This window comes from Protopterus annectens, chromosome 10.part0 (assembly GCF_019279795.1).
Source record: "Protopterus annectens isolate FY-2018-M chromosome 10.part0, PAN1.0, whole genome shotgun sequence".
Taxonomy (NCBI): domain Eukaryota; kingdom Metazoa; phylum Chordata; order Ceratodontiformes; family Protopteridae; genus Protopterus; species Protopterus annectens.
In genome coordinates, this window is record NC_056744.1 from 216,861,904 (window position 1) to 216,886,116 (window position 24,213).

Consider the following 24,213-nt stretch of genomic DNA (forward strand, 5'->3'; position numbering starts at 1 on the left):
TTAGGTTTTCTGAAATGGTTTTCCTATCCAATACTGGTTTATAAAAAGCTCTTGATCTTTTTGACTGCAGTTCTGTCATTATTTGATTCATTAAGTGGTTTGGGTAACCCCTTTGAGAAAACATACCCTGTAGTTTATTGCATTCAAATGGAAAAATCTTAATTTTTTGTGACCATCCTTGCTGCCCTCACTAGTTACCCCTTCACCACCGATCTTTTTTGGTGAAGGGGTGGCAGCTACTGTAGTGTAGTGTAAAAAGGTGTTTGAGTACGTTTCTTTCCTGTATATAGTTGCTGAATAGCAACTATTAGTTTAGTCTTTGTTAAGGTTAATGTTCAGATATGCGTTATCTTTTCCAAAAGTAAATGTGAAAGATAAAGAAGTACGAAACCAGTTCTTCTGCTTGGGTATGGTCTCCTTCTATTAGCATAAAAATATCATCCAAATAATGGGTGTAATAGTGGATCTGATGTGGGGTCTGCCCTGATTTCTTCACATACTCCTCCTCCCAGTAGGCCATCACTAAATTTGATACACTGGCCCCGCAAGGTGAGCCCATTGCTACCCCTATTTTCTGGAGGGAGAACTTGTTACTGAACATGATGAAATTGTATGATGTCTAAGATGACTTCAACAAGTGTGATTTCCTCTGCTGGTGCCCCTCCCTTGCATAACATGTAACTGACCCATTCTATGCCCTCTTGGTGGGGGATTAATTAATACAAGTCCTTCACATCGACTGTCAGTAAGTTCAAGTCTTTTGTTGAATTCCATTTTATTGATGTTAGATAAACTCCATGAATCTTTACATATTTGCCCCTCTTTCTTAACATATTTCTTAAGTATATAGTCTACAAATTTAGCACAGGAGTATGTAATACTATTCCTGGCATCTACTAGGGGTCTCATGGGTGGGTCGGTGATACTTTTGTGTATTTTCAGAATCCCGAAAAAGTACAGGGATTCTAGGTGCTGGCATGTTCAGGTAGTTGAATTGGTCCGGTCTATTTTCCCCCTGAATAAACAAATAATTAAAAAAAAATGTTCAAATCATCCTGTATGCTGCATTCAATTCATTTTTGGAAAATTCAACATAAACATCACTTTGTAAAATCCTGGACATTCTACCTTCACACTCTTCATAGTTCATTATTACTAACCCACCCCCTTCGTCAGATTGCATAATCCTGACAGGGGCTTGTTTTAGTAAAGACAATGCTTCTTTTCTTTTATAGTGATTTTGCTGAATCCAGCATTCACCTCTTTACCATTGACAGTTTGTTATGTGTAATTCACAAATCTGTTCTTACAAAGCCAATGCTGGGTGTATTGGGGGTTGTAAGTACTAGCAGTGTGTAATGTGATGAGTGTGTGATTGTTTGGATCCAGCAGTACTGTTAAATTCAATTTTCATACAGTTTTAAGTCAATTAAAGGTGTTGGATAAGTCTGCTCTACGAGTTGGTACAAATGTATGCCCTTTAGCCAATAAGTCTACCAGCATTAGGTCTACAGTTAACTTTAAAGCCTTTTTCTGTGTTGTAAACAATTTCACAGTTCCTAGAATCACTTACTGCTGGGTTGTTCAGCGATTCCAGTCCCCCCTGTTGTAGTATGTTCTGCTAGTCCTTGCCTCAAGTTGTAAGTTGAGGCTGGTTGCCGAAATTTTGGGGCATCTCCTGGTGTAGAATTTACCATATTTTGTTGTCTGTTGCTGGAATTCGAGAGTTCTATGTCATCCTGACTTCTGTTTGCACTTCTGTTCCCTGATTTATAATACAAACAGCTCTGATGGTGCGTGTTGTTCTCCTGCCTTCCTTTTCTAGATGTTGCATTTCCTGGATGAGTTGGATTTCCTGTAGACCCTCCTCTGGCTTCCATTTGGCCAATCAGAGCCCCAGATTGTGATGGAGCCGGCTTTGAATAGGTTGAACCAGTCTTATGGGCATATCTATCTCTGTTAAGCTTTTTCAGCTTGCCATTTCTCGATTTTGAAATGGACTGATTTGTACTAGTGAATGATCTTTAACAATCAAATTTAAACATATTAAAGTCCCCATTTTCCTTGATTTTTTTGTCTAGGATTGTTGCTTCCTCCATTAATTTATCTGCCCATAACTGATAGTGTTTGCACATGACTGTGTGTAATTCATAGCCATGCTTGAGTTTCAGTAATTCTTGGTGAAACTCTTAACCCTCCACTAATCCTGTAGGAAGCTGCCAAACTCAGTCCTTTAGGAGTGATGTTCTCATTCATGCACTCTTTAAAGTAAGCTATTTCCGGATGCTATTTTTTTTATATTTTAGTAGTCTTTGATCGAATTCTTTTAAACATCTGTGTGATGTCTCCTCCTCCCCTCAAGCTGGTTGCTCTGTTTCTGAACTCCTCCTTTGTGTTTGAAGGGAAATGGGTGCTTTCAGCCATGTGTTCAGTGACGGAACCCCAATAAGCCTGGAGAGTACTTCTTGGTGTGTAAATCTTGTTTCATGAGTTTGCGTCAGCTCTTGTGGTCTATTTTGTAACTCCACAGCTGTGTTACATGCAGTACCATTGACTGGACAGTTTACTGTACTGGACAAGGTTCTATTACCCTCTTTTCCTTCCCGAGTCAACCGAGTGGCCAAAGGTGGTTGGGAAGTACTTGGAGGGTTGAATGAATGCACTGATAAATTAGTCTTAATTATAGAATTAAATCCAGTAGCAATGTCTTCAACTCGCTGACTAAGAGCTTCTATTAGGAGGGTAAGATTACCTACATTGTTGTCCCGTGACAGCATGATGGGTGAACTTGCTGGGTCTTCTGAAGCCATGAGTGCAAACAAAAAACCAGGAAAACTGTAGGATGCCATGTCATGCTGCATAAGACAGAAAAGTATTCTGAACATTTTTATGCATTATTATTTTTATGCATTAGTACATTTGACTCCTTCTTTATACTTCACCATTCTGTTAAATGCATTTTAAGCACATTTAAATTTTTAAATATTTTCAAACAAAGGTTCTCAAACATTTAAATATTTAATAACTGTATGTTTACATATTATGAGTATGATTTACTATGTCTCAATAGTGGACAAGAGTGTGTATACTTACTTGCCTTTTAATAAGTCCAGAGGGTGTTTTGTAAGAATATCTTAAAAGAAGTAATTACTTATTGAGTGGACCCTCATAGCATCATCAGTGTGTTGGGAATAGCCCTCTCCCATTGGCTGACTAACATGCTTGCACCATGGACTGTATTTAAATGCACTGGTTTTAGTGAATGCCTTTACCTGAAGAAGTCTCACCGCCAGGTGGGACAAAAAGTGTTTTGTGTTCACAGTTGTTTTATATACATTCTGTATTTTATTATTTTTGCTTGTGCTATATTAAAGAAAAGGAACTACAGTACTTGGAGTGGACTTGCCTTCTTCCGCAAGTGTCTTGGATTGTTGTTTGGTCTCCTACTTTTCCTGGTTTTAAGTTGAAGCACCGCCGTGCCTCTATTCTTCAACAGATCTAAAAATAATGCATCATTTTTCTTCCAACTTTAAAGTAATCTGCAAAATGGTACCTGTATGACCTAACAGACATGATAATGTAGACCTCAAAGAAGAGTTTTAGTCCATCGCCAAACTACTCCTTGACTACTATTTAAGGTGAACATTTCCTTGTAATGTTACCAGTTTTAACCCCATTTTTAAAATAATTCATATTTACACAATGTCATCTGTGCAGACTTGCATCATTAGTAGTTGCACTACCCAAACCAAAGTGATTTAGTCACAGACTGCAAAATCCCCTTTCAAGAATTAAAAATTAAACAGACTTCATAACACAGACCAATTGCATATTAAAAAAATGTTGCATCAAACTATAAACACTACTAAAGTGTCAAAACTGGAACTGTAATCTGGCAGATGTGGGAAGCAAATTGGCAAGTCTAAAATTGTCCCTTATTGTGTGTGTGAGTGACACAGAAGAAAGACCTGGCAATCCATGTCTGTTCCCTAGTAAACTCCAAGGCTGGCAGTGACTGCTCACAGAGTCAGTAAAGGAATGTCAGATTGGTTCATCCTAGCATACAGTCTCCTACTGCAATTAAACTATACTTAGTCTCAAGACATACCCTGACAGATTTCACTGCATTACAACACGGGTGCAAATGTGAACCTTTATTTAAAATAAAGACAAGGAAAAAGCTGCTCTACCAGATTTCAATATTTGCAACCCATACAGCCTCAAACAAACAAACAAACAGCATATCTGCACTAAGTAATATACTCAAACTCCAATTTAAATGTTTTGTCTACTGTGTGTTACTTTGCATCTTTCAACTTTCTTCCATCATCCCACTGAAGTTTATTATCAGTGCAAGTCGAGCTTCAGCACTGACAAACAAATGTTGTTCTTGCATATGTTGCCTGAAGTCTGGAGAGCTGCACAGCCCCTACTTTGATCTCCTGCAATCATCAACCCCTTTATCAGACTCTCTCGCTCTCTGCCTGGAGCTGAACAGATTAACAGACGCTCTAGGGAGAGGGAAAAGAGATCAGTACAAGCGGATACAGTTACCATCCTGATAACAGTGGGAAGCCACTTGGTATGAACTACCCAATGCACAGCATGTAATCATATCAATACAAAGTTTGCTTAACATCTGTTGGTGTGTTACCAGGTTTTTGCAATAGACTACAGTCCATAATCTCAAGCATGGACTATCGTCCTGAGTGAAAGATAGCTCCATTCCCTCCCCGTGATAGCAGATTTGGCAAAATGCTGCATTATGCCTATAACCGTGTCCCCACATTAACCCCTCAAAGAACATGTCTGTCAATCAAACCTAGTTCATCTGGATCACAAGTAAAGGCTCATTCTCCATGTCAACAGCTGGACAAATGCTTGTGTTTTTGTTTGTTTTACAAACTAGGGAAGACCCTTTAAGCACAAGTACTCCTTTTTCAGGAATATCGTGGGAGATTTGCTCAATCTGAATGACTTCTGGAATCAAGCATGAAAACGGAGAAGCCCTGTGCTATACAATGCCCAGCAAATCATGGTCTGCATTTCACAGTTTGTCATACACCTCCATACCATACTGCTTGTGTTCCCATGTAGCTATAATTACACAATACATCTAATTAAGTAATCTGGTTAGCTGTGCAATGTCACATCCTTAGCTCTGTAAGCCACTTTCCCAGCAGTTTGACATGACACTGAGACTGGGGGCAGCAGTCACTCAGCTGTTCACCAAATGCAGAAGTATATATTATAAAAAAAAAAGTTACACAGCAATGACAACAAGTCCCATTTAGTTTCTGTCTAACACTAGCTTAACATTTCACCAGTATGCATGCCATAAATCACAGCATACAACATTAAGCCACAGATAGTGACAAAATCTTTTTGCAGACAACAGAGATGTTTACTGGGTGAGGTGGGTGCCAATTTGAAAATTTTTACTTGCTGTGACTTAAGAGATTTAGGATTGATAGAGCTTGACAGAGTCCGCCTGTTGAAATATTCCATCCAGATCTAGGTCCTTTCCTGTTTGGAGAGGTATCTTATGTCAGCAGTACACTTAGTGGTGTATTTCCAACTACAGAGGATGGCTGGAGGGGTTACTGCTCATGTCAGCTTCAGGGGAGGGGGATCATGCTTATGATGCTGTCTGGAAGGGAAGACTTCTTGCTATGAAGCCTGACTCCATGGTGCAGAGTGATGGAGCCCTCAGTGCAACCCAAGTGAGTACAGTTCAATTAGCAGCCCTGTCACTGAACAAGTCATGCAATGAGGGAGGAGTGAAGAAGTGTGGCCTACTTGCCTCTCGGGGGGGGGGGGGGTTACTCAGGAAGTACATAAGGAACCTCTATTACGCTGGTGGAGACCATGGAAACAAACTTCACATGCCTGAGGGAAGGGACAGCCTTCTTGACAGCGGCATCCTTTCTAGAAGGGACGCATGATCAGTGAGGTCAGCCCTTTGCACATCCACCTCCTACTCCATAGCGGAGTGTCCATGAAGAGTATGGCCATATAAGAAAAATCCTAACAGCACCCTTGACGGCTGCCATCACCCTAACCCCACCCCCAGACAGACTCTTACCTTCAGTGAAGAAGGAACAAATGAATCAACTGGCTGAGAGGGGTCTGATAACTGGCAGGCAGAAAGAGGGGGAACAAGAGAAGTAAAAAACCTTGAATGTGCTATTTTTGTATATAGGTCATCCGCGTGGGTCATTTTAAACTAGTCCTTGTGATTTTTGGGATCATCATGTATTACTTTAAGTGGGGAGGGATATCCTGCTAATGCTTTCTTGTAGGAAAATCTTTGCGGATGTTGTTGTCACGTTCTGCAATAGTCCTGTCATTGAGACATTTAGTTGTCTGTTATTAATCTTGCTTCAGCAAAGGGGGAATCACTTAGGATTGTGCTTCTTTGTTCTCTTAATGTAAACGGGCTGAAAAAACTATACAAATAATATTAAAGTTTTTATGTTACGATTATATTTAGAGAAGATTAAAAACGGTTACAACACAAAAGATATTCAAATCTCAAAGAACACAGAAGTGATGGAATCGCTGGCCACTATTCTGAATACAAGTGTGGCACTACTACTACAGAAAGGTTTCAAAGTGGGGTTATGGCAACTGGAGCAATGGTTCATGAGACAGTTTGGACTGAAGGACTGGAATGTTGGATCACCATTACAACAGGTTCAAGGATATGTCCCTCTGAGTTTTATCTCTCAATGATCTACAACCTTGGTTGTTTAGGTTTCTGGACTGGGCAGAGGATGAGATTTTGTCAAGAAATGTGCCCAGACCCCCCCCCCCCCCAAAAAAAATTCTTCACTCAGTTTTAATGACCAGTCTTTGCACATTATTCTCAAGTGACTACAACCTGTAACAGAAGCAACAGGATTTACTGGTCAGAATCACTGATGGGACAGACTGTGGATTGGGATGCCTCACCAACAGTTCTGTCAGATCACACTTCACCCAGAATAAAAGTAAGCCCCGGTAAAGAATGTATTTTACTTGTACTTTAAGCCCCACTATATCTAGAGTGCTTGAATGAGGTTATATTAAACCATCTTAATCCTAATTAGATGGCCCCATCCTTGAAGGAATGGGAAGGATACTCATTACCGCAATGGCTGCACAGCTAAACAAGGTCAAGGAGTGGGAGAAGGTGACATCACTTCAACAGGAGGGGTTAGTTACAGCAGCAGCAGAAGCAACAAGGCACACATGTAGATGAGGCAATCCTTACAGGCCTGAGACAAGGCATTTCAGATCTTCTGCAGGAAAAAGAAATCTTATTTAGAGACAATTTTGGAATTATGAGGCTTTGTTGCCTTGACCAGTTAACTATTCCCCTGCATTTGGGAAGTAATTTGGAGCAATGTACTATTGTTGCTTGTATTCGCCTGAGGGGTTTGTGACTAGCAAAGAAGAAGTCTGAAATATGAACAAGATTCAAGCGATATTTGCAGGAACTGCACTGGGCAAAGACTAAACGTTCCATAGGATTTAAATACCCTGAACCTCCCTGTGTTCAAAGACAGCAACTTAGGAGATGTACTGGGAAGGAGGAAATGAGGAAGTAGGCTGAGTAACTAATCGGCGGAAGGCTCCAGGGCTGGACACAAACATCTTTTCTTATGATAAAGAACTGGAGCACGGAGCTGCCCTATCGTCTTGGAAGACTGCTACAACATCATTAGTGGTGAAGCCAGGCAAGATAACTTAACCAAGTAGGTGAACTAGTGCCAAGAGCGGAGACAGATAGGCCAGACAATACAACTACACATACAACAGACTACAGCGCTATTTACACAGACATTGGTAGTAACATACTTGTAGATATAGCACAACATTGAATTTTCATTTAGAAATGGACCATTTTCAAATTTTCACGTAGGTACAATTTATAACTGAAAGATCATATTAGCTTACAGCTCAATTCCAACAAAACACTTCAATGAATGTGATAAGAGATAAATTAGTATTAAGCCAGTGGTTGGAATATGGAATGGTTTCTTGATTTATAGGTGCTTTCTACCCCCGTACACGTACAGGCATGCTATTTTATAAGATTAGTTTGAAGTCAGTAAAGTTCATTTCTCATATTTCATCTGGAATAAAGAAGCTATTGGGGTCTGCTAGCAATCACATTCAATTTAAACAATTATTTGGTCTTCTAGGCTACAGTTCCTGATCCAGAAGCTAGCTCACCTTTAATAACGTGACTTTATTTTAGACAGTCAGTGGATGTACTCAAGACAACATCCATATTAGCTGAAAGGGAAACTATTACCGGTGTATAAATACCACTTACTAGTCTCCTTTCAGGGGAAACCCAAAGTCTACCAAGTGGGACAAACCAGATCAAGAAAAGAAAAATTATTGAAAATCCTTTGCTAGTGACAAGCCAATATTCTGAACAAATGAAATCCACTGAATTTGCCATTTGACCTGTATTACTTGCTGACAGGATGACCTTATTCCATAAATGGCAGTATGTTATTTCATTGTCGAGTTTAGCTTCCTCAAGGTGGATGTTATGCACCTAGAAACACGAGTCCTGAAATGTATCTGGCAGCTGATTAAGACCACAGTTCAACAAGGTTTTCATGGAAATATTATGAACAGATGTGGGATTACCAGACATGCCACGGCTACCCTTATCATGGTTTGGGTTCTATGTCAAGATGGGAACTGCAAGGAAATAGATGAAAGTTGGTCTGCATCCAGACTGTAGGTTAGTGGACTCTACCATGTGTTAGCAGACAAAGGGGGACTTGACTCAGGACAGTAATCATCTAGCTATGACATGGTTTTCCAACCTTAACTACTTGCATTTTAAAATGCCCATTACCCATACCTGTGAGACATATGGTCATCTTGGAACAGTTTAGGTCACTTATGGGGCTCTCAAGTAATTTGGTGTGCAAAGATTATAGTCCTTTGCAAATGCAGTTAATATGCTTAAATATCCCCCAGTAGGACGTCTATATACATTAAAAAAGATTTCACAATTGACTGTGGAAAAGAGTTAAAGGAGGCCTACTTTCCATGAAATGGCAGATTAGAAGATTTGCTACGGTCCACTAAACAAAGAACTGCTACTTAGCCTGGAGAAAACCTCAATCTGTTCTTGGCAGATTTCATCCAGTGTTATTTTGGAGCCAATGGGAAGGAAAGCTTTCTAGAACAATATTAAAAGACTTTACAAACAAGGGTGGGTTGGTTCAGTGAACTGTGTACTTTTGGTAACTGCTGTTTGATTACTTCTGAGCACCTTTCTTTTGACATTGCCCCTTTTTTTTTAGCACTGCTCTATGTCCCCTAAAAGAACCAAGGAACGTGTTTTGGGCTCATGAATGTTTGACAATCATGGAAGTGGACTGAAGGACAGATATACAAAACATTTTGGGGGCCCTCTATACCAGCCACTTAGAAAGTGGTCTGATATAGGTCTGGGCTTCCTATTTTGGGTCATAAAAAGATGACAAATTAGATTTTTGATTACAAAAAGTGGCAGAAATGTATCAAATCTATCAAAGTCTACTTTATCGTCTACCATGCAGTATGGGAAAGACGGGACTTTTAAGGAAAATGAACCTGCTTAGTTTAGTTAGAAGATGAAGTACTTGAGCTAAAGTATCTACTAGATGGACAAAGTGTCTACTGACCCTAAGGCACTGGGGACATATTCATGAAACTTCTCTAAAGTCTCCTTAAGGGGTATTGGTTGGATACAAAAGTGATTTTTAGGGTGTAAGGACTTTGGCAAAATATGACCCTGTTGTGAAGTGGTGGTCATGGGATAATAATCAATCTTTTCCATTAACTCATTAGCACCTTTCTGTTAATGTGGAATGTCACATCTCTAGCAGCCTATACACATCCTTGCGTCCCAGACCCAGAGCATTTTCTGAAAAAACTTAAAACACAAGTTGAAGAAATATTAATATTTTGTGAACAAGAACTATTAAAACTGTACTTAATGTCATCAGTGGGAAATATTCTTTACACTGATGGGCTTTCCATAAATATTATAGTATATTATGATGTACAGAAGCCTAAAATTATATTTTTGCAAAATTTTCACAAGCAAATTAATACATCTTGGAAACTCTACAACCTAGACGTATATTGTTAGAACAGTTTTATTAACCAGGCATAAGCTTTCTTATGAAATTCCACTCTAGGTGCAAGTTACCACAGATATTTACAGAAATATGAAAACATAATTATATTGCTGATTATACAGTAAAACATAACACTGAATACATCTCAAGATGTGCAACTGAACAGTGCAAATACCAAAGAGTTTTCTAACCATTTAAGGTTTCACCCAATGTCATGCAATAGTCTGTAAGTCACTTAGTTCTTAAGTATCAAGTACATATAGAAATATTGCTTATTTTCATAATTAGCACTGATTAATTCTTCCACAGTAGGATATCCTAGACTATGAATCTTGATGTTTTGTTAATGCATTGCCATTTCTAATACTGCCTACTATTAGCTGTTAAGTCAGTTACAGAAGACAGACCTAAAAAAGACATGGATACCACAAGGGGCTATAAATGTTAAATGAAAGTATACAAAAGGCACTACAGGCTTGAAAGTGTTAATACTTAATGGCCACTAGCATGGAAGTGTTCATGGGCAGCAGACTTCTTTAGGGTGGCCTAATGGTTAAGGTGCTTGCCTTGCAAGCATAAGGTGCAAGGTTTGAGTCTCACAAGGGATAACTGTCTAGGCTTAAAATGGCTCGCAAGGGCAGTTAGCTTAGTACTAATCTATGAACCTATGAACCTATGAACAGTGGCTGGATACACTGAAATACTCTTGTAAAGCTGCATATATCTTATCAAATCTTTCACTACTTCCACTTCTTTACATTACTTATACATTCATATTCTTAATTCCCATTTATTTCCATTTTTTCGTAACCTTAACATATAATATACACAGAAAATGTCCATTTTTATCATGTCATAAAACTCTTTTCTGTAAGCCACCATACACTATTAATTTTTTTAATTTGGCTATCACCAAATCCTTTCAGCAACCAAATCTGCATTTCATCTAACAGGTCTTTATCATCCATCACATCATCTTTTCTGTAATCCCGAGATTGCCACAAACAGCATTATGTGCCCAGTTTTCAATTTCACAGTTTTCTTTTCTCATATTTTCCATATAGTAGCACAGCAACAGTTACATTTTTACATTCTTCTCAGTTATATTCCCCTTTAAAATTTTTCCAAAACTATTTTTTACTTTCTAAAAAACAATGTTTTGTTGTTTTGTATTCATTCATACACTCATTACATTTTCTCAGCAAAAAATTCTCCAATAAATCCCATACTTCATAAAAAATGTGAACTTTTCTTTCTATTTTTATCGCATTTCCACATCTTTTAAATTTCTTTGGAGGGTATTTAATCTCATATTGTCTATTTACCACTTCTTTTCCCTCCACATACCTTACATATACCGTTTTCCCCCCATCACTTGCAACTCACTGTCTTTTACCAAATGTATTACCCACAGCAAATGCATAGAAACCAAGTAAATTAAAAGAATTTTTAGGATGAAACCTATATTATATATCACCCCTCTTTTCAATGCATTCAGTCTTGGTAGTAGCTCAGGTGGATGCAAAAGGATCCCATGGCATCTATCGAATAAAAGAGTAGGGGAAGTTCCAGATGCCTTGGCCAAATGTCCCCTATTAGTACACATACCACCTCACGCCTCCCCTGAAAAAAGGCTACTAGACTAGTGGGACTAATCGGGCCAACAAAAGGAAAAATAAGTACACCTTATTTTCCACTGATCTATTACAGTTTCATACCCTCCAAATTTCACTCCCAATGCACTTACTTCCTTCTTGGTATAACATACTCACTTATTTTCTTAGATGCACCAGACCTTTTACTTTTTGCCTCAAGTGTAAAACCAGCTTTAATAATTCCTCCTTTTGTTCCACAACTTCATTTATTCCATTTCTTATTTTTTGCCACAATCATTAAATCATCAGCATATGACAGACAAACTGGTATAATTTCCTTATTCCAGCTCCCATTTTGCTTCCTTGACTTTACACACACGTTTGAATTACTACATTCATTACCGTAAGACACATTTTATGAACATCCTTGTTTAATGCCTCTCTTAATTTGTATCTTTTATCACCATCCATCCATTTACCGTAACGTTCAACCTTCACTTTTCATAGCTTCTTATAACATCCATTTTTTTCTCCTGTCCCATGCCTGCAGAATCTGCCATACTACTTCACAAGTAACCTTATAGGTTCAGAGATTAGTACTAAGCTAACTGTCCTTATGAGCCATTTTAAGCCTAGCCAATTGTCCCTTGTGAGACTCAAACCCTGCACCTTGTGTTTGCAAGACAAACATCTTAACCATTAGGCCACCCTCCCAACCTTATCAAATGCTGTAGACATATCACTGGCCTTACTTATTTTCTTTCAAAATCATATCCGTTACTTCTTTTAACATTATTAACATTTTCATTCACTTCCCTACCCTTCAGTCTGAAAACACCTTCTCTTATAAATTCATTTGGGGAGGAAGACTGCTGCCATAGTGGTTAAGGTGTTTACTATACAGACACAAGGTCTATGGTTTGATTCCCATATTGGGTAACTGGCTAGGCTTACATAGGCCTACAAGAGCAATTAGCCTAGTACTAATCTACAAACCTATACGAACCAAAACCTTCAGTATCTTTTTTTGTATTCTTTCCATAAAGATTTTATAATCTGCATATCCTAGTGTTATTAGTCTCCAATGTTTTATCTTTTCTTCCATATAAGTGTTATTCTACCACAAATCCCTTATACTAATATTCCTTTCTTTATCCATTCATTTAATATTTTGCTGACAGAATATTAATTTCTCATTCACATTAATCGCCATTATATTCTTAACCAAAGCTATCTATTCTTGGTGCCGATTCCTCCATTTCTTTTATTGTGTCATAGTAATCTCCATTTCTAACGCATTCTTAACATTTTCAGATTTTTTTTTAACAATCCATACTTTTTGTACCATTTCCTTTTTCATACATTATACCCACAATTTTTATTATTTCTGCCTATATCTAATATTTCCTTTCTCGTCAAACTTTTATTCATCCATTCCTCATTATCTTTTTTTACTTATTTCCCCGAAATGGAGAAATTCTCATTTTTCCTTTTAAAAGTATCTTATAAATATACTTTTATTTTTTCTATTTTTCATATCGCAGACTTCCAATTTCTTTTCTTTTCTATCACCACATTGTTCTACTTCTTCATGTCTTTTAATGGATTCCATTTCCGTTATACACTGAAATATCTGTATAGGATAGGTGTTTTGAGACCCTGGATTTTCCTGGTCAGGAACCTCTGTGCTCTTCCGTACAATAGAGGTAATGTGGTGGTCAAATGTCAGGTTGCCCTCAACCTGTGTGCCCAAGTCCATCACGACTGACTGCGTGCTTAGTATGTTATTATTAACATGGTAACTGATGCTGATGCCATTTTCCCCAAAGGGGATAAGATACATTTCTTGGCATTCAGTTTGAGGCCATACTTCTGGCACCAGTCATTAATTTGGTTAAGGATGTTAACATCACTAGGAGAATTTAAGACAGCACCCATGTTGCAGTCATCAGCAAACTTGGTCAGCCACAGAACACTGGTTTTGGCTTGCACCTCAGAAAAAAGTATCTCTCAAACAGTAGAGGCCCCAAGACCGATCCTTGGGGTACACCACTCATTATGTGTCTACTACTACAGATGGCTTCCCCTATTTTGACTGAGGGTGGGGTTCCATCATTGAGCCAGTTAGCTACTCATCTGGTAACATATGGATTCATGCCTAGCTGGGAGAGTTCATCTATTATGCCAGAGTGCGGAATAGTGTTGAAGGCTTTGTCTAGGTCAAAGTAGACGGTGTGCACGGTCTTCCCCTTGTCCAATGCTTTGGTGACTGTTTCAAAGAAGTCAACCAAGTTTAACAGGCATGATCTCCCTTTGACAAAACCAAACTGTGTGGGGTCAAGCATTTGAACGTTGCCAATGTCCTTGTTTATAAGGTCCATGATAATGCGGTTCATGACCTTGCAGATCAGGCTAGTTAGGCTGATGGGCCTATAACTGCTTGTATCAATGGATGCTCCACCTTTGTGTAGAGGGATGACAGTGGCTGTCCTCCATTCCACTGGGACGAAGCCGGTGCTCAGGCTTTGGCTGAATAGGGTGCCTAATGGAGCTGAGAACTCATGCCCAAGTTCATGTAGGATACAGCCAGATATGTTGTCGAATCCCGATATTTCATTTTTTGCCTTTGAGACAGCATTAACGACTTGCTCCCTGGTGAAGAGGGCAGGTGCCAGGGATGTCCTAGTTTACTGATGAGAGGATGGGGGGGTGAAGCTTTCACTAAACCCGTCTGCCAGCAGGTTGGCTATATCTGCAGCATTTGTGTATGTGTTACTGACCACCAGTTCAAAGCAGATTTGGGTGTTACCTTTTAAGGCTGCAGAATATGTGAAGAAGGTCTTATGATTGTTCTTAGTGGATGTGGCCAATTTGAACTCAATGTTACCCTTAGAGGATTTCACCAGTGACCTTATTTGCTTGTTCAGACAAAGGAGAGATTGCTTCCAACTTGGCATCTACTCATTCTTAGTCCTGGCCAGCAATTTTTTCCTTTTATTATAGAGTTTGTTTATTGCTGCTGCCCACCAGACAGATTTACTCTTCCTTGAGGAAGATGATTCGGACCTGTCAGGTATTGCTGAGTCCATACAGCTATGTAGGTGCTCATATAGTTTTTTGGTGTAGTCTTGGACATCAGTGTTAGTTCCAACTGAAGGGACAGTGTCTGTAAATCTCCTCAGACCTGCTCTCAGGAGATTGTAGTCAGCTTTGGAAAAGGTTTTTGTTTGACCCTGACAAGGCAGGGAGGGGGTCAGAGAAGATGGTAGCTTCTAAAGTGATTGCTTTATGGTTGGATCTTACCAAGGAGGATGACACTGTAGAGGTGCTACAGTGGCTACTCATGTTGGTTAGGACCAGGTCCAGGATATTTTCACCTCTCGCATGATTGTCAACCAGCTGATCCAACGCATTGGCATTGACAAAGTCAAGGAATTTCTGGGTGCTCAGGTTTGGGCTAGAATAGGTCTTCCACTCTATGGCTGGGTAGTTAAAGTCACCTAATAAAGGGTAAGCAACTCCAGATAGGTGGAGTGGGCGTCCTGAGTCATGGTTGGAAGTTTGTTGCTAGTTATGATTTGAATAGGTGTTCTGTCAACATTTAACTGCACTTGGTGTGTCTCCTGTGCTTCATACTGTTTGATCAGCCTGGAGGTCTGTATGTCTTTGATAAATATGATAAATATTCAAACTCCACCTCCTTTGGCTTTGTAGCCCTCCATTTGGGGTTTGAAAGTATGATAGGATGAGTAACCTGGTAAGGCTGGGGTGCTCTCCACAACTTTGAACCAGGTTTCAGTGACTGGACAAAATGTCAGCATCCTCCAGGGTAAGGAATGCTTGCAATGAGTGCAGTTTCATGCCAGGACTCCTAGCATTTAGCAGCAGGACCTTTAAATTTCGTTTAGAAGAATTTTTCATGTTGGTAATTTTGTGCTCATGACTTTGCCTAAAAAAGGCACTATGAGGGAGGCAAGAACCTTTGCCAGAAGCCTGAAGCCCGAAGCCCAGGGGAGACAGATGAAAGCCATCTCTGGAAAAGCATCGTAGTCTGTCAATCATGTCCTCCAAGGCAGTCAGGTACTAGATCCCCTTGGAATGACGCCAGAAACTAAGCCAATTGTTAAAGTCAATCATTTTCTGTTTGTACTGAGGCATCATTCTGGGTGATGGTAGGATTCTGCTTAAGGCTAGGGACATACCTGCCTGGGACACATATTCAGCAAGCTCAATCATGTTTCTCTTCATATAGTCCAAAGAGGTACGTCTCAAATCATTCATGCTAACATGGACTATGACGGAGTCATAACAGTATCGGTTGTTAAGAGACTTGAATGCGTGCGTGATTTGGCAGATTCTAGCACCTGACAAGCAACTTACAGTGAATTTCTCCTTGTCTAGCCTGGTGAAGGGGACATCTGTGTGTCTCACAATAGTGTCTCCTGTGACTAGTATGTAGGGGTTTGTAGCTAGGCCTTAAAGGCTGTGAGACACAGGCGTGTCTACTATGTGCGATGCTTGGTGCTGTAGGTTGTGTGTGTGTGTGTGTTTTTTTGCTTTGGAGGTCTTTTGTTTAAGTATGTTTTTGTTGAGATCCTCCGCATATGTAGGAGTGTGCTGTACAGGTGTGGGTGGTGTTTGAGGTGTGGTGTTCATAGTGTTTGTGCAGACAACCTTCTCAGTGCCAGATGTACTGGCTTGTGACAGAGACAACAAGGATTCTGGGTTCTGAATGTAACTGCATCTCTCACATATTATGTTCCTGGGTGGTAGTAGTAGAGAATTGTAAGTGTACATTAGGCAGTTGCTATACTGTCTCAGAATGCCCATTATCAACCAGACTAGTAGGACAAACCATAAGAAATTGTCAGTCTGTGGAAAAGACGTCAGGGATAGTAGAGTGGGCACTAAAGAGAGTACCGATTGGTGTGAGTAGGGCTTAATAAAAATCAATACAGTACCTGCAAACATGGGCCTCAATTACATAGGAGTGCTGGTAAGAGAAGAATGCAGCTGAGATACCTCATAAAGGGGTAAAACAGCGCAGCGGCAGTCAGAGATGCACGAACAAGCACAATCCCATGCAAACGCGTGAAAATTAAAGTAAAATAGAAACACTGGAATTGACCAATCAACATCTCTCCCTGAGCTCTTAGCTCAACACCCTATGCCAGACGTGTTCCAACCAGTTCACTTACTCCCTTTAAGTGCAGGCAGGCCCCAGCCAACACAAGATGGTGTAGCAGGAAACACAGGAATCACATAAACAGATCTGGAGTAGAGCAAAACCTGTAACCAGACTATGATATTTAAACTCTGTTTAGGTTGATTTAAACCTAGGAGAACAGATACCCACTTAAACAGTATCAAACAAGAGCAAACAGATTTAAACAAATTAACCAATTAACCAATAAAATGTTCAAAACTGAGCCCTGTTCCAGCACCCTTCAATCAGAAGAGTTTTAAATGCACACTCCTGCCACTAGGGTGCAGGGGAGCCCTTTCCAAAAAAGGATGGTGTAGATTATTGCTCAAGTTATACAAACAGAGCTAAATTCAGCAGGTCTATGCTACAGCAAACGAGGTGCACCAATTTCAGAAAGAAACGGTTCAAATAAGCAAGCACAATAAGACTTCAACCAGTAATAATTCCCAGCTCAAAAGGGCTGAATCTACCCTCTCCTCCCACTCTGAGTGGACTGACTCAAAGCCCCATCACTTTACTCAGAATCCTACAGACTGCTAAATTGTGACCAGTGTGTGGCATAAAAAACGACATCCTCTAACCCGTTAATGACAGATTTATTGCAAATCAGCAAGTCAAATATAATCAGAAATACTTGGTTTAGTGATCTAAACCTCTTCTTTAACATCAACAAAATGGTTTGGAGGACAGGTATTTCTCACAGCAGATACTGCTGCTGTGGAACAGACTTCCCATTCACCTAAAACAAAGTTCATTCCTGTCCATATTCAAGGCAACTTAGATCTACGGATGAGAAAACAAAAGTTTACCCCAGGACTGCCCCCTATAATACTAATGCACAGAAACAGCTCCTAAATGCTTTATCTCATGCATCAGTCCCCTCAATTTAAGTATGGTATGATCCCAGTTATTCTCATTACGGTTAATATACAATTAAAAATGAACTAGGTAAAGTCATTCTACAAGGAGTGGGAGGTTGGGATAATGGTTAAGATGTTTACCTTATACAAGATTCAGGGTTTGATTCTCACATGGGGCAATTGGCTAGGCTTAAGCTGGCCCACAAGGGCACTTAGCCTAGTACTAATCTATAAACCAAACAGAACAGGTTACTTACAGCACAAAAATGGAAAATGGCTAGGCTTAGAATGGCCCATAATGGTAGCTAGCCTAGTACTTACCTATGAATCTATAAGCTATAAAAGCTACTACTCTTGTTATGTTTCGCTTACTTGTATACTATTCTAGCAGACAAAAAAAAAAAATTGTGAACACTACACCTTCCCATCCTCCTCCCCCAACAAACACAAGAACAAAAGAATGGTCATCCACTATAAAATCTTAAAAATCTTATCAATTTTTAATTCAACACGAATCAAAGCTGAAACCCTCCAGTCATATGAAAAACTACACACACACACACACACACACACACACACACACACACACACACACACACACACACAGTTTGCAAATAAAATAGTACAAATTCTTCCACTAATAAACCAGTACAAATTCCACTGTAAGTTACAAAGGTCTTCACTGACACTGTTGACATAGCTGATGTATGCACTAAACAGCTGAATCCGCATTTCCCAAAGTAAAGGCTCAATCTAATGACTAATAAATTTCTTAGTACTAGTCCTGAGAAACCACAAACCTTAAAGGACGTGGCCCTTTAGACAGGCATATAAATACAAGAATGGAAATGGTACTTCACCAAAATATTTGCAGATTTGAAAAATGCTGTTTAGTCAAACCAAAACACAAATTAAAACCTTTCACATGGCAGCAGCAAAGCTCTCCAAACTGGGGAAAATCCCACTACCCCCACCCCACCCCCCATTAATTCCAACCAGTTCCAAGGGCCCAAACAGAGGGGAAAATTAAACTTATTTGGCAAAATGAGTTTTGCTCTTTTTTTCTTAAAGGAAACCATGCAGCAATACATATTTCACCAAAAACCCAGGCTACCAAACATGCATCCAGTAGACATGGATATAGAAAACAAAAAGCAGCAACGGAGAAAGGTAGTTAAAATTTTCAGTATTTCCATGATTCCATGATTTACAAAAGATAGTACCCACACAAAAAACAATGCTTGGTACTAGCTCTATTCCATTACCATCTACAATTATGTCACAGCCAGTTTGAGTAGCAGTTTTGGATCACTGTTTTTGAACACTTAGCATAACAACATAGAGTCAAGGCTGCAAGCTGCATTATGTAGTCTGGGTTTGATCCCCATCCTCTCCATATGCATACTGTACAACTCTTAGCAAATCATTTAACCAAACCAGTGCTCTCAGGATATCCCTTAAAAAAAAGCTGATCTGTTCCCAGTAGGCGGTATGTGACTACAGAGGATTTTAACACACTACACAAGGTCTAACCAGATGCACACTTTTCTGCAGCTATCAAAACGTACATCCAAGCAACTGCATGACGTGAACAAAAGAATTACTAGACCCCCACTCTCTTCACAAAAGCAATGTTATTTCAAGTCTTGCAGTCAAAACTGTCAAAGTTGTTCTGTTATTCTCCTCCTGACAGGGGAGAAGCGTAGTATTTTCTACTGCCCATATTACGCAGTGTAGCCTACAAACATACAGCTACCTTCTTTATATGCTACAAAGCAAACAGACGGGAAAATATGCACTTTGTTAAGCACTTAAGAACAAGTCTAGCTTCCAGGGTAAACATTAAAACAGAACACCTTATGTTCTTATGCCCCTCTGATACTCAAGATGTTCAAATCGAAATAGTGCCCTGGCCAAGCCATGAGAGTAGCTAGTTTTATCTGCTATATATAGAAATGAAATTAATAGTTATGGAGGACAAAGAGGGTCAGTCAGTATATCTACCTATTCATCCAGTCTCTCAATAAACATGTCCGGTGTATAATATTTCCATTCTCTGAACACCCACTCCCTTCTCTTGTATTTGAGGAATTACCAGCAAAAAGTTGGTTTATTTAGATCTTTTATAAGGCACTGAGAATAAATAAGTTACATGACCTCAACAGATCACTGGCTTAAAAAACTGTAATATACCTGAAAAGAATGGAAGATCTGTCTCTTTATTCAGGATGTTATAAACTATTCTGGAAATATCTTCCATGCCACTAGGGACCCAATGGCCCCGAATGTCTTAACTCCACTAATAAAACAGTCCCACCAATACCAGAACAAGGGATTCAACACATTAGCTGATAAACCATGGTGGAGAGATGATTTGTCACACAGAGTCTCCCCCACCTCTGGAATAGACTTCCCTTGCAAACTTAGTGGAATACACTATCGCGGATGATTGGACAGGTTTCAATTTTTCCTCTGCCTTGCCTGGCCTAGCCCTCCTCCAGAATGAAGACAGTCTAAGAGCTGGTACTGGCAAGGTGTAAATGGTTGCAAGACACCGCTGCCTTGAATTTTTAAGATCAAATAGGATTGAACAGTCATATATGTCAGGGCCTGGCGGCAAAATTAGCAAGTAATTCTATTTAATATGGCTCTGAATAAAGGGATTCCTATCTCACCTTTATAATATTCCTAGGAACGGATAGCTCTGGGGAATCCTGCATGCACTGGTGGATCCCCTATTCCCACAGGCTCTGTTCATTTGGTAAACCATTCCTGCTTCTCACATTCATATATTTATAAAAAAACATACAAACAGTGCTAGGCATTTTGATTAAAAAACAAACACTTTTTTCTGTTCACAATCAGAAGACAGCAGCAAGGAGACTTTGTTTTAAAGAAATCAAATGCACACTCTTGAGAATGTTCCAAAATTGTACTCGTGGTCTGATGTTAGATAAGCAACACTGATAATGTGCAGCCCATTAAGGAAGAATAGTTATCGTACATTTCTCAGTCAGGTTAGTGTAGTACACTTTCTAGGTTTTTTTTTTTTTTTTTTTTTTTTGCCATCCTGTTAAACCCGTACTGACACTTAAGAAAAAAATAATAAGAAATGAAAAAGATAGATTTGTTTGAAACATTACTGCCTCTCGCATTCACTTCCTTGGAATTATCTTCACAAACTCTAGCCTCTCACATTTGTCTTCCTTTAATATCTTCACAAATTCATGTGCAATTCGTGTACACAACTTGTCATACTACCCACTGGCAGACCAAGGAGTTGAATAATGAGAAGAACCACGTCACAGTGGTTATATTCCTGTTTCCAGCAGTATAATTAGCTGCAGAAATACACGAATAAGCAGCTTTTCCCCATGCAACTGAAGAAAATATACCTTTTTATTTGCACAAGCATGTAAGGAATGCATTCCACACACTATACAAAACAATGACTGACACAGCTTACAAGACGAAAACTTATTTGTGCAGAAACCCTGTTTAGTCTGCTCTTCTCAGAAACACGCCACCCAATTGTGTTGTTGTGTACGTGTGTGCCATTGTGCAACACCTGCACAAAAATGATCAAATATGTGGCTGATGGGCTTGGGGACCGTGTTATCGGTTTGTTGCAAAGCACTGATTACAACCATCAAGCTACCCCGACAACTACGTGAACTGTTTTCAAACTCAGTTTACAAGAAATGAGTAAGAAATAAAATTCCATGGTATGTAGTTTTATTGTTTTAAACAGTCATAAGCAATAACTACACACAATCGCTTACCTGCCAGTATAGCTTTCCCTGGGTGAGTGAGTTTTGCCTTCCCAGCCGGAGCTGCAGCAGCCAAACACCGGGGTCGGGAAAAGGGATTTACAAAACTAGGCACTTCAGACATACTTAAAGTAGAAATAATACAAAATTAATAAATATCTATACTAATTTATATATAAGGAGTACTGCAAAACAAGCTGCTAGTGACTGCTGTGCAGTTGTAAACAACAGACCAAAGCCTGTACGATTGGCCCAAAAACAAACGGTGACTTCAGATTAAAAAAGATAAAAGGGGTACAAAACTCTCTGCCAGTGCAGAGTTCAGAGGGATGTGTAATCACCTCATAAAATAACCCAAAGAACCGATCGGCTATTCCGCTACAGGAGCTCTCCCTCCACCACTAGCTCCCTCTGCCTCGTCATATCTTCATTCCCTGTATCCGCCCAGTGCCGTAATTAAGGTGGAACTTTACGTGCACATATCAGCCGACGACCCCGCCTCCCCTTGTACTTAAGGTGGAATGACAAAACCTCCAGGAAAAAAATATTCATTGTTTTCTTAAACTGAAAGAATCATTTTCCGGGAGTACTATAATGATATTCTGTTTTGAGTGCGTACCTGTTCAAATCTCGTGATAAACTAATATCAGATGTTATTTATGGTTTTTGTTACATGTTTACAGACTTACTGTGAGAGCGACCTCGCCTACCAAACGCCTGACAGTCAGCAGACCTCCCATAATCCTCCCATAACCGTGACGCAATTCTCTTGGCAACTCCTCATCTCGTTCTTGCTTCAATTCCTCTCTTGATGTATAATCTGTATATGTATGTATGTATGTATGTATGTGTATCATACCTCTCAATCTCTTACAGCAAGAAATTTAGACAAAGCCGTAAATAACGAGAGGGCAAAGGCCCAAAATCGGGACAGTTTTTAAATATTGCACTTACAAACTTAGTTGATAGAACAACAGGTTTTGTATTAGCATGGATTTTCTGTAGGGTATGAAACCTGAAACTCAAACTCCTGTCATTATTTTCTGACTCCAGTCTTTAATTATTCGCCAATAATTTACCAGAAGACCAAAATTTTATGAAAACGGACCAAAATATGAGGCAAAAATCTAAACATTCTGCAAAAAATCAGTACAATTCAGAGGTTGCATGTACACATGTATGCTTGTATGTGTGTTTACCGCTGTAGGGCACTGATCAATATTGACCAATTTCAGACAGTCTAGGTGAAATACAAAACATGGCACAAACAAAAGAATAAAGATGAAAACACAATAGTTAAGTCTAATTACATAGAAAAAAAACCTGTATATACATTCTAGTGAACAAGTATACTGCTATGTACAATCAAGCAAACTGTAACATACAATGCCATGAGAAGAAAACATGAGTAGCAACAAATATCTTGAGGTTTTATGACAAAAAATATGTCTTAGCTTTCTTCTAATAGTTGCATAAAACAATTATTTTATATCTACACTGGTTGTCGCTATAGTTCGTCATGACAAAAAAATCACATTTCTGTACAAACATGCTGTAATATTTATATAAAAAATCTATTATATATTAAAATATATTAAAAAATAATATATTAAAAAAATGCATTTTATTCATCTGCTTTTACTGTAATTGTGTTTCTTCCCACTTTATTACATTATATTGCTTGTGCTTCTTCTTAAAAGTACTCAATTGTATCATTCTGCTGCAGTTATTACTGCTTGGTAGTAGCCTGATTAAATTGTAACTGTTATTCTAAGCCTTTTGGTTTAAGCACTTGGGCTTCAAACCAGTTGTTTTATATTAAGAAGGTTCGTGGGCTGCATTGTTGTGGCAGGACAGGTAGCTTACATCCTTCTAAATTGGGAATTGCTGATTGAAGGCTCAGTGTCTGTTATTCTAAAAGTGCATTAGTTCTGGATTAAGCACTTTGGCTTCAGGCCAATTATTTTACATTAAGAAGGTTTGTAGTCTGCACTCTTGTGGGAGGAGTAGCTAGATTCTGCCCTTCTGAGCTGGGAATTTCTGGTTAAAGGCTTATTGTGCCTGCTTATTTGATCTGGTTCTTTCTGAAATTTGTGTGCCGTGTTTGCTGTAGCCCAGAAGTTAGTAGTTTATTGGCCATTTTGGGCTAATTTCTCTCTCTTTCATTTCCCTGCCATAAAAACCCCATTTGTGCGCTTTTGCGTGCCGGGCAGTGCTAGTTAGCTAGGTTTAAACTATTCCCGGCTCCACGAAGTCTGCTCTTCAAATTTTCCCTTGGAACTAGACAAACTTCACCTTAAGCACTCAAACCATTCATTTCACAGTCCAGCACTTGCTCAAAATTCATAGCAGGTACTAATTAACCCTAGCACTAGACCCCCTTACTGTCCAGAAAGACAAGGCTCTCTATTCGTCCCTACCAGCTAATCAGTAAAACAGCTCACTTTACTTATTCAGGCATGTCCAAAGGGTAGTTTCAGGCATACTCTCCAGTCCAAATGGTGAATCTGGGCATTTTGAGGCAATGTTACAACTGCCTCATGTACACAGACAACCCTCTTTTCCTACCACCAAATACTAATATATGCAAGAGATGCAATTATAAAGCCAAACTTGAGGCAAAGCTCTCTCAACCCCAGACTG

General features: G+C 39.3%; 1 protein-coding gene across 1 annotated transcript in view; it reads right to left on the bottom strand.

Annotated features, from left to right (window-relative positions):
* SLC25A1 (solute carrier family 25 member 1) overlaps positions 1–21,998 on the bottom strand; it is a gene marked incomplete in the record, with an annotated part of 1,035,726 nt that extends 1,013,728 nt beyond the window's left edge. The window contains 1 exon segment of the mRNA XM_044085143.1: positions 21,583–21,998. Coding sequence (XP_043941078.1) covers positions 21,583–21,694 — 112 coding nt within the window.
* Positions 21,999–24,213: the final 2,215 nt, after the last annotated feature.